Consider the following 11,444-nt stretch of genomic DNA (forward strand, 5'->3'; position numbering starts at 1 on the left):
TTACAGACCAATGGATCGCCTATGTCTCCTGCGACACGGACATGTATCCTGGCAACTTAGGCCCCGATTTTGTCATGGATTCCGCACTCGCGGCGAACGTGAATGCTATACTGCTGTACAGCGTCGAGGCTGATTACTGCAATATCTCTCAGATAGACTCGGAGTATCCGTTCATCTACTCGATGACTAGTGCGAACGCGTCGGAAGTGCTGCTGAGAATGGTCGATACCGCACCCCCGGAAGCCCCATTGCACGCGCGCATCTCCTTCGCTGACCAAGTCAACCAAGCCAACTCGAGTAATGGCAATGGAACTCTGAGTCCTCCGGGAACGAATAATAACTCGTCTACTTCGAATGGCTCACCCACGACGGCGGTGGCGATGATCATTCTATATAGCATCACAGGCATCATCACCGCACTGTTCCTCTCTGTCATCATAACTGGAGCAGTGCGTGCGCACCGTCATCCAGAGCGTTACGGACCCCGCACCGTGGCCGGAAGAGTGAGACAAAGCAGAGCAAAGGGGCTCGCCCGTGCAATGCTCGACACCATTCCGATCGTGAAGTTCGAAGACAATCGCGAAGCACCAAAGCCAACAGACGTCGAACTCGGCGACGGCATACATGCGGCCCCCGAGATCATAGGCGCGGACCATGCCAATGTTATCGATGGAGACAAATCCGCGGGACAAAACCTACACACTGAAGTTGCAGCTGTAAGAAGACCGTCGACCGCATCAGCTCACTCTGGAATTGCTCCTGCTACAAACGAGTTAGCGCCTGCAGCTACCGAATCAAGTGTCATCGATGAAGCTCCCGGCTGCTCAATCTGTACCGAGGACTTCTCGACAGGCGAGGATTTGCGTGTCCTGCCATGCGATCACAAGTTCCACCCTGCCTGTATCGATCCATGGCTCCTGAACGTCAGCGGCACATGCCCTCTTTGCCGTATAGACCTGAACCCGCAACGCGATGCCTCAGCCGGAGAAGGCGAGGACGCAAGTGGCCTGCCGCCACCCATCGAAGGCGAAGAGACCACGAACACTTCTCGGCCAAGAATAGGCATGCGCCAGAGCTTCCTCATCGGTCTAGGTCTCGGACGTGTGCATGACACGACGAGAGAAGAACGCATCGAAGCCGTGCGACGCATCAGAGCGCAGCAGGCGCACTATCGGCAGCAGCGAATGCTCGCTGTCGAGGCTGATTTGGCAGAGGAGAGGAGCAGACGGCAGAGGTTCAGAGATCGCTTTGGTATCAGAACGCGAAGAGGTGGTCAGGAAAGCGAGGCTGCTGGTGATGCTGCTGCTGCTGCTACTCCTCCTACACCATCTGCTGACTCGACTACTGCGACCACGAACGAGCAGGATCGTGCTACATAGTCTTGGCCGCTCGGAGCAGAGTACTCCCTCACCTTAGTGCTGGAAGAGAGCACTTTTCCTCATCTTTCTTCTTGTGAAAAGATACAGTTTGTTTCTCAGGACATAAATTTTTTTCCTCTTTCCACTTTCCTGGGTGGACTTTTTTCTTCTATTTAGATCTGCATTACGACTAACGGCGCTGGACACCGGGATGGTGCCATGAGAATCACGCATGAGGGACTTTGACGAACGAAGACAGAAGAATGTATTTATCAGCAATGCGCATTTTTCACGGTCATTACGCTTCTTTGGAACATCATCAGATTGAACGATTTCCTTTTCCCTCTTTCGAATTGATCATATCAAGTGCTTTGACACACGAGCTACGCTTCTATGAGATATACTTGTGCAATGTGAGAATAAGGTGTGCAGTGATGTATGAACGGCCAGGGTGACCCACGTTTCCGCTTGCATTTAAGAAATTCATGGGTTCACCGAACATCCCGCTGACAAACATTGATACCCAGACCTGGGAGGCAGTACTATTGAAAAAGTTTTCTTTCTCCTCTTCTACGTCTGTTCAATGACCTGATCCAGGCAGGACCGAAGTGACAGCGATAGCATTTTCACCTTAGCTGGAAGCCGAAGACTACAGAAGAGTTCTCACCTCCTTCTTCTCACCTCCTTCTGAATTTTCTTCAAAGGCCTATTCCAGCAAGACCGAAGTGGTAGCGACAGCAATTCTCACATTAACATTGGCATATTGTGTACTAGCTCCAGCTCCATTCGGACGGACATCTGTCGGTCAGCATGACTCCCACTTCTCCTAGTAGACTTTGTGAGACTGTTCGCTCAGCTAGTCAGTATCCATAATCTAATGCCTAAGGTTGATAGGCGCCACATCGCCGAAGGTCCCGAAGAGAGCGACCATTGAGTCTAGCCAGGCCCGGATGTAAGCCGGAAAGGATGCTGGACTCCCTGGTCCAGCCTGAGACTATACTCTTTTTGACAGGTCTATTGTGGAGAGTAGGTAAGGGCGTGGAAGAATCTGGAAATGGCAAGCGTAAGCAGTTCTGCTAGCTTTGCAGTCTCAGTCTTTCTCCACCGGTCGGGTCTAGCCACGAGATAGCTCAGGGAAGGGTTATACTCTGTCCCGGCTGTACCGGAGCGTTTCAAAAAAAGACTCCGTGTGGTGGCTGCATTGTTGTAAGCAAAAGTGTGGCCAGCCAAAGGCATGGTTTAGGAAAGCGGATGGCTTCGTGGACCAGTGCTTTGGGTAAGATTGAGAAAAGCCGTTTTCGGTAGCTTATATTGGTGTATCATAACGGCTCCACGAGGCGCAACCCAGGCTCTTGGATGCAAAGAGAATGTGGTGAGAACTGTTGACCCTGACTTCTCTTGTGGTCGACATAGCAGGATCCTAGATAGTAGTGATCCACAGGAGTTCAGATCATGCCAGATTTTGGACGCGAGAAACGAAGTCGCTGTAGGAAAGGTCCTTGATTGAATTGTGCGGAATGGGCAGTATCCGGCTTCAAAAATCACAAGAAGGCTTGTGTCATGAACCGGCACCGACCATCTCTCTAGATATCAGATCTCATTAGTGCTGCATGGATATACGTTATCCTTTCAGATGTCCAGAGGCTCAAAGTGTGAACGTTGTTACAGTGTGGCATTGATCGCTGCAGAAGCCCAAGATCGTGGAAAATAGATCTCCTCGATCAACGGTGCTTTCATGTTATTATCTACATGTGGTGAAACGTTGCACCAGACAACGCCTCAACGCTCTGGATAGATCCTTCTATACTCGATTAGTCAAGCCTGGGGACGCCACGTGAAGTCCATGAAGCTGCGGATAGCCCTCGATGAGACAAGTCCATTCATGGCATTCTCGATCGGACAACAATAATACAGGTCTCGATACAAACCCGCTGCTTGTTTGGCTCATTGGTCCAAAAAGGGTCTCTTGAGGCTCTAGCCTAGCATAATTTCTCAGTGATCGTGGAAGAATAGACTGCTCTCGGTTACTATTCGAGCCGGTCTATCGCGAACAAGCCTGTGATGTAAGGACTGCGCGTTGTGAATGAATCGTAATCATGTTTTAATCCTCGATGGTTGATGTTAGAAAAGTCTGGGCAAATACGCGTTGTTGATCTATGAATCCAGACACAAGTGATGATCAGATGCGTACGTGGTCGACCGAAGGTGGACTAGCGTGGATCTTAAATATGGCTGCAGTAGGTGTGCACAGCCTACAGCCTTCAGCCATGTCTTCACTGGTCAATGGCTTATATCACACTCTAATGCCACACGACAAGTCCAACTGTTGATGGAGGCTGCCAAGCGCAGCCAAGGGCGCAAAGAAACTACAACGCTGGTAGACTCGTGGTTCAGAGGCTCAGAAGCTTGAGAATTCGTGTCTATGATGGCTTGCGATCGTCACTCGGTGACTGGGGAAAGGGCGGAGTCGGTATTGACGCATTTGCGTACGAAGAAGCGGGGATTACAATCGGCCGTACAATGTCGAAAGTCGGACGATCCAAGGCCCGCTCAAGATTTCAGAAATTGCTGTGCTGTGAAGGTGTAATTTTCCTTTCCGACTTGTCCTATTGAGGCTTCGATCTACTCGGATATACGGAGCATACATGCCCGATGCGCATCGACCGACATCGCAGAATTATGCATCAAGACTCGACCCCTTTGCAGTGAAACCTGTAACCGTTCTTATGTCCGAAAACAGCAGTAGTCCGAACTTGGCGCTTGTTTCTCGCGAAGACGGCCAGAGCCCGATCCCGAAAGCGAAACAGGCAACACCTTTATGCACAAAGGGAAATATGAACGCCTTGAAGCCTATGCTGCTGCGCTCAAACTCAATTACACTCAAGGCAACTATACATGATACTCTGGGGAGTCATATTGCGAGTTAGCGGGGATCCTACGCGGAGAGTCATGGCTATTGTCTGGGGATGAGTAATGATTGTCAGCAAGGGCGTGCTATGTAAGACGATATGTGTTTGTACTGTGTGATTTGTGATCTCTCACAAATCCATGGAGTCATAACGGAGGAACGGACTTTGATTCATCAGCTTCAGGAGGGTACAAGAGTACCAAGGAGCAACACCGCTACCTTGAATTGGTGAGAAGACCGAGCACGAGAGTCACCGACTGTACCCCACACTGCATGCTTACTTAGCGCGTGTGCATCATCAGGTCAGATCCATACGTGAACGGCCGCAGCAGCCGTCCGAGTCGCGGCGGAAGGAGTCATGATCCGTGCCCGGAGTTTGGGTCAGTCGTACTCTATTGCTCCGACGGTGTTAGCGGGCGCTTGTCTTGCCTGACAAAAGTTTAATATCGATGACAAACGGAACTAAAACAGTTCAGATGCACAACTGACGCCTGATCAAGAGCAGATTATTAAAGACTGCCTTCAGATCCGCCTAGTTGTTCGTTTCCTTCCATTACCAAACACAACAGACAGTTCCATACCATAATACAGAAGACACAGTCAAGCATATTCTTAGTATACCACTTATCACGACACAAACAAACACGACCAACATACTCGTCATCCACAAGCTTTTGGTTGCATCTTCGCGTCATCGTCCGATTGGCTATTGATCGGACCCTGAAATCGATTCTGCCATATTGAATCATCCATTGACTCACGATCCAAGTTCACTTGAATCTTTTTATACACACATACAATGTCTTCTCCCCTACGACCACGTTCGTCTGCAATTGACATTCAATCCACACAATCATACTACCCCTCAACGACATCACCTGTTGCAAAGAAGCAAAAGATGTCTCTTACCCAAACTTACTACATTGCCTCGACTGCCAGGACGAAGCTTGGTCGTGAGGCATCTCGCTCCGACCATGACTTGAGACTCCTTGTTGGTCACGCAAACCTTCTTGATGTCCTTATGGTCGAGCTTCAGGATGCCGAGAAGGAACAGGAGGCCTGGTTCAACGACTCCATCCGCAAGAACAACAAGAGCGATCAATCTCGCCATGTGCAATGGATTGACAGCATTGCCGAGGAGTACGAGGATGACTCGGACTCTGACTCGGACTCTGACATCTACGAAGAGGATGAGCCAGAGTTCACCATGTCACTTCAGCAATCAGAGTACACCGTCACCAGCAGAGAAATCGAGGAGGACGAGGAGGACGAGCTTGACTTCGAACTCCAAGATATGGAGTACGATGACGAGCACGCCTTGACTCGAGTCGATTCCCACCCCCCGGAGCTTGTTCACGAAGACTCATCAGACTCCGAAGACGAGTCAATGCCAACATCACCGAACGAATCCGAGCTTGATTTCTCCCAATATCAGCCAACGCAACCCATCAAGACGACGCCTTATTCGCATAAGATAGATGAGCGCGAGCACTTTCGTCTCGCCAACTCGATACAGCAAGGGCCTATGATCAGCGCTTATTAGGCCATCTTTTCGTGACCTCTTCTGTACATTCTTCATCTATCTGAGCATTTAAGCGAATCAAGCAAGCAAGCGTTGTTTCTATCTAATGTTATTATCAGAACGGGATATGGCAGCCACTGAGCGATGTGGTGGCGTTTTACTGGGAGTGGCTTTTTTCTTAATTCTTTGTCTTATACTGGGATCGAGCGCAGTTCGCTCTCCCCTCTCTTTCGATTACCGGATCTATACATACAATATTACCTCTACTCTATTGATGAAACACAATATTACAAACAAATCTCCAAACTTGAATTTTGCCCTCTTCATGTTGTGTATGTCCCACGTGCCTCTATCCCTGAGTGCGTTGGCCTTTGCTAGAGGCGTTTGTCTGGTGGCCGGAACAAAGACGACTCTGAGACACTGTTTCACCGCCTGCAATTGCTGCATGCATAAGGTACAAGTACACACCGCAGACGCGAGGTTTTGCGTCGTGCCGGCAACGCCGCGAACCCGTAGCTCCGGAAGGTTCGGGATTGTGATCTATCCACTCCCGTCCGCTCGAAGCGCATAATTGATTTACCACACAGGACGGACCATCAAATCAATCGCTACGTTCACCCCGCAAAAAAACCGAACCGATCACCTGCATGATCAGTCGTTTGTACGACGAAGCACAGAAGCCAGCGGGTGGAACGACTCTGCGGGATTCACTCCATTTGCGCCTGCCACTGCCACCACCATTTCCGCGCGTAGGTAGGATTGCTCATGAAGACATCACATTATCAGGGTCCATGCCGTACAGAGCCGAGTAAGGGCAAAAAGGCAAAAGCCCTTCAGGATAATTTTCTGCTAGTTGCGCAATGGTGCTTCGCGTTTCGTAGGCGATGACGCTTTGGTATCGTACATACCAAACCACATGCTTGTATGTCGGCAGAGCCCCTTGAATTTTCTTTTCTTCTTCATTGCTCTACATGTTCTGGCTGACGAATCATTCGTCGTCCTCCACTGTACCCCAGGCTGCAATGCAAATTTTGCCAATCTTGTCTTCCAGAGACTTCCGAGCATTGTGTAATCACCTAACCTTAATTCATCATCGTCGTCACAAAATATTTTCTTCTACCTTATCCTCTTACTACCGGTGAGTATCGCAAAGAGCTCGGGGATAAGCAAAAAAATATGTTTTCGTAGATGTCATGACTCTTTGAAGACCGCATCCTGGGACCATGTCGCCATTCTTTACCCTTCAGCACGTCCATCCCACAGTGCATTGATGAGACTTGAGCCTCTGAAGACCCTGATAAGCGTGGAATCACAGTATTGTAAGCAGATCCATCTCATTTCGCTAGAAGAGATTTTTTTTTCTTCCTTCCACCAGATCTCCGAAGGCACGCCCGAATTTGCTTTCTGCGGCTGTAATAGGATGATGATCCATACCATTTTCCGTTTGTTCATCTTACTCTTGGGTCTTCGCATATCCCTGTGCTCTGCTTGCACGGTGGATCGTAACGAGCACATGCTGTGCCTTGTTGTAAGGCTGTCGGCACATATGCACAACATGTAGAGATACGCGTCGAAGCCGAGTCCGAGGCAACTAAACTCCGTGCCCGAGCATGGGTTTCGTGCGAGGTCGGGTGCGAATGTGCCTACTATCTCCGTACTGCACATGTTTAATTTGTGAGCTGTCTCAGCGGTAACACCCCGGGGTTATACATATGTCAGTTACTGGATATCACTCTTGCATTAGTGTGGAGTGTTTACATGCAATAAGTGCTGTTGTTGGTGTGCTAGAACCTGCATATCCCGCTCGGATTCGCATCTTTTGTTCGAGTTCGCCCTGACTAGTGGACTCGCTTCGAGTCGGTCAACAGTGGGGGAGAACGTCTGGAGAGCGGGCTTGCGAATCAGTGGCCTGTTTGTTTGTGCTAACATACAACCCAAAGAGGATGTTCAGACCCGCGCAGCACACGCCTGTACTGTATACTGTAGCCATCAGGGGTAAGTGGTACGCATTGCTCTAGTCAGGCCATTGCCTCTTTGACGCCCTAGCTATGGTATGACTCTATCTCCAACGCATAACCTTGCTGGCATGCTTGTCTTGCTACGGCAACACATGTCTTGGTGGAGTAGCACTAGCACAACGGCGGACATAAGCACAAATGCAGTATGGCGGACTTGGGAATCAACCACAGAGTTTCGTGTCTGATTAGAGTTTCAAGAGTCCCCCCGGGGTATCTTCACTCCACCGCAAGGGTTCACCGCCTAAGTCCGATATTAGCACCGTGTACACCGGTGCCTACCCTGTTCTCACCTACACTTCCACCATTTACCTTGACCGGTAAGCGTAGCTCGTGCATGAATTTGCGACCATATTCGGTACCATGTCAGATTCTTATCGTCACTTCATCTTGTACAACCATGCGCATTCCGATGCAGCGTCGCAGGCTCGTACGGCATGGGTTCGGCTTACTGTACCATTGCCAGGATGATTTTGTGGTTTGGCCTGACTCGTCTATTTTACTTGTCATGATCTCTTGAGATTCAAGGGATCATAGGATCATACTTTAGTCGCTTGTAGGACCAATTGACTTTTCCTGCACACTGCGCCCTCCAAGGTACAAGAAAGATGACCCCTTAACCACGAACAGACGCGGCGCCGCCAACAGCTCTATTCTTGCGCTTTTAGTTTGGGCGATCCCGTATTCGAAAAGCGCAAATGTATCTCCAAACCTGACACGCCACCTCATACGAACAATATAGCAGGCGTCAATAGAAGGTCAAAAGAAACTAATAAGCTGAGGTAACATAGATTACAAGTACACTGAGAGGTGTGACGCACTCTGTAGGACCAACGCAATGTGCATAATATAAATCTCGAAAGAATGAAGAATGAAAACGCAGATACCACGTCGACCAATAGCTACTCCAGTGAAAGACAATTCTCCTTTTGAACCGACCGCATCCTTTCTAACCCCCTTGTCGCGCTACTCGTCGATCAGCCTTTCGTTTTCTTCAGCCCTGCGAGATTTCGTCGGCTGTACGTGCACACTTGCACTGCGCACATACACACCTCACTTTACACGACGAACGACGACGATGATCTCCCTTTCCCCGTTGGATATGGAGTGTGGCATCTTTTGCTTTTCCACGGATGAAACTACGGATAGGTAACCTTTCATAAATGGTCGCTTATACCATTGTTTATATTGTACGCGGCGATATCGGAGCGGGATGAGCCTCAGTCGAGTTTCACAAACTTTACTATACCCATACCTACTGTAGAGACCTTGCGGCATTGCTTATTTAACGCACAAAATACTTACAGTATAGCCGGTAGAGTGCGAATGCCACTATTTGAGGAATACGTGGTTCTACCATCAACATTTGTTTTTCCCCATCCTCTCCTTAACCGACAGCCCGAACCAGATCACATAGCTCACAGCAAACCTATTATCACTGTGTAAAGATCCCGTTCCCGTGAAGACAAAAAGACGCGAAAGCAATAACTGAATACCGACTAATCTCACCTCCATCCATTTCTCTACCGTCGGGAAATAAGAAAGAACAAAGAAGGGGTCTTCCAGCAGAAAACAAAGTTTCGGATTCGCGAACCTCCACACCTTATCGTAGTACATGAGGTTACCCGAGGTTCCGGCGCAAAGGTACCTGAGCTTGTCACTTTTGCGCAAGGAAGGACGATCGAAGTGTACAGGATACAAGTCTTGTGTCCTTCATTCAGATACTTTACCTCACTGTGCAGTAGTAGCGAATTGGCATTTAGATCTAGTTGTACAAGCACATACTTGTCGATATGGGCGAGACGAGTCCGAGAGATGAGCGAAAGCGACATGAGAGAATCTATCTTTTGTTTTATGCTAGGTGCGGAGTTCTCTCCGTTCGGGGTTTTGGGTCGGGTCGTGATTTGTCTTTGTCTTGTCCTGTCCTGTCGATCTTGGCTGTTTCTTTCGCTGTGGGGTGTGGAAAGGATCGTACAGTAGGTAAAGTGAGCTAGTTGACGCATGATATTCGGATTTTACAGTAGTCTGGCATATCATGGCAGAGTGCAGTACAATGCAGTATGATGCATCATCCTGTAGCATACTTTACCGTAGCCGCAGTCATAGCAGCGCTGTGTGATGAGTGACTTTACTCTGGTGACCTATCCTACAAGCGAAGCAATCTACCGAATGATTTCCGAGAGTGAGAAGAAGGTCCTGATCACTGCCCTGTTGCTCTCGGTTGGTTGATTGATTTGTAGTGTATCACATCATCAGGTGCTATATCGATAAAGTATCACTTATTACCCAAAGGTCTAGACATGTGACGTGGACTAATGAACAGAGTAATAAGGAACGGGGGAGTGATTGCCACGTGCGATGACCTATCTCCATATCACCAATCAAATCGCTCGTCTACTCTACTGTTCTTGGGCTTCTGGTTACAGATACTCGGGATACGAGGGCTTTTTCCGAGTCAAACCATCCTAGCTACCTTTCAGGATGAGTTACGCAAGACTACCCCTCGTGTGTTTTTCGGGTCTACAGATATGAAGGAGTATGGACAATGCCAGTCAATTTTTGAAATTCAAGGGTATGAGATATGAAAAGCCAGAAACTTCGCATAAACGACGAGGGAGTGCATGGATTATCAGAAGATGTCATTGAACACGAAGAATGGTAGAGATGGCTGAGCTTCCGGGTTAGCTCTACTACGCAGAACATACCTGCTGGCACGTGGGGCAAAACTGCGCATGACCAAGGGTGCAAATGCGTCCTGTCCTCCGGTCGTGTTCAGCTATGCTCTGTGTTGTGGATCCTGAGCCTGGCTTCTTCACGCACGTCAAGGGATGTTGTGTATTGCATTAGCCGGACGATACCAATTCGGTACTTCCAGGGTATTGTGATATCTTGAGATCCCCATGATAGAACAGTACTTAGTGATAGCGTGGACTTACTTTCTCTGGACTTGATCTACATCCTTGTAGTCGTCGTCATAGTCGGGGGACTGAAGACTTTCCGGGATCCATCGAAATCCTTCGCATTGACAGAGCTAACGTGAAGATCTCGCAGTTCATCATGGGAACTTCGAGGACACAGAGCAGTGGAGGCAAGGGAGATCCCAAGGATATTAACGTGATGAGCGGAAGTGAATACCAACAGCGCGAAGATCACCTGTGTGCTTACGTGTGTCCATAGCTCCGGACCAAAACCACAAGAGAAGGTCTAGAATCAAAGGATGAGCGGCCCTGGACATAGAGCCTGTGGATACTTCGCAGAGACGGAGAGAGACAGACCGTCTCAGATATTTGCGTCATAGAAGGGTCAGCTTTCGACTGACTTTGACCCCGTGTCTTTGAGACACTTCGTTCGAGACCTACCTCACGTTTTAATATTGCCTTCTGCCACCTCATCGTGGACCCTAGAGTGAGAAGAAGGGTCCGAGTGGATATTTCTTGTCGTACCCTCTTCACCACCGTCCCGACAACAGCACAGTCATATGATCTGCGTGATCCGAAAATCTCAGCGATACCAGAACCAAGAGAAAGAGCCGCATCTCGGAATGCTATGACCTACTCTACTCTGACCCGGAAGCACGGTGTTTGTGCAATGCAGCACTCCGGAGCCGCACACGTATAGTATCGAAGGGGAGCAGAGAAATT

At 49.0% G+C, this 11,444-nt stretch overlaps 1 protein-coding gene across 2 annotated transcripts; it reads left to right on the forward strand.

Moving 5' to 3' along the window:
- Positions 1–5,065: 5,065 nt before the first annotated feature.
- On the forward strand, positions 5,066–5,809 carry AAFC00_005981 (uncharacterized protein; the record flags this gene model as incomplete). 2 transcript variants are annotated; one of them, XM_069345854.1, is made up of 1 exon in its annotated part: positions 5,066–5,809. In XM_069345854.1, the coding sequence occupies one exon, from the start codon at positions 5,066–5,068 to the stop codon at positions 5,807–5,809; it is 744 nt and encodes a 247-aa protein (XP_069198061.1). The 2 variants fall into 2 exon arrangements, with proteins under 2 accessions (XP_069198061.1, XP_069198062.1); XM_069345853.1 differs by having other exon boundaries at positions 5,165–5,809.
- Positions 5,810–11,444: the final 5,635 nt, after the last annotated feature.

The sequence above is a fragment of the Neodothiora populina genome (assembly GCF_041146345.1).
Source record: "Neodothiora populina strain CPC 39397 chromosome Unknown canker_contig_6, whole genome shotgun sequence".
Classification (NCBI taxonomy): domain Eukaryota; kingdom Fungi; phylum Ascomycota; class Dothideomycetes; order Dothideales; family Dothioraceae; genus Neodothiora; species Neodothiora populina.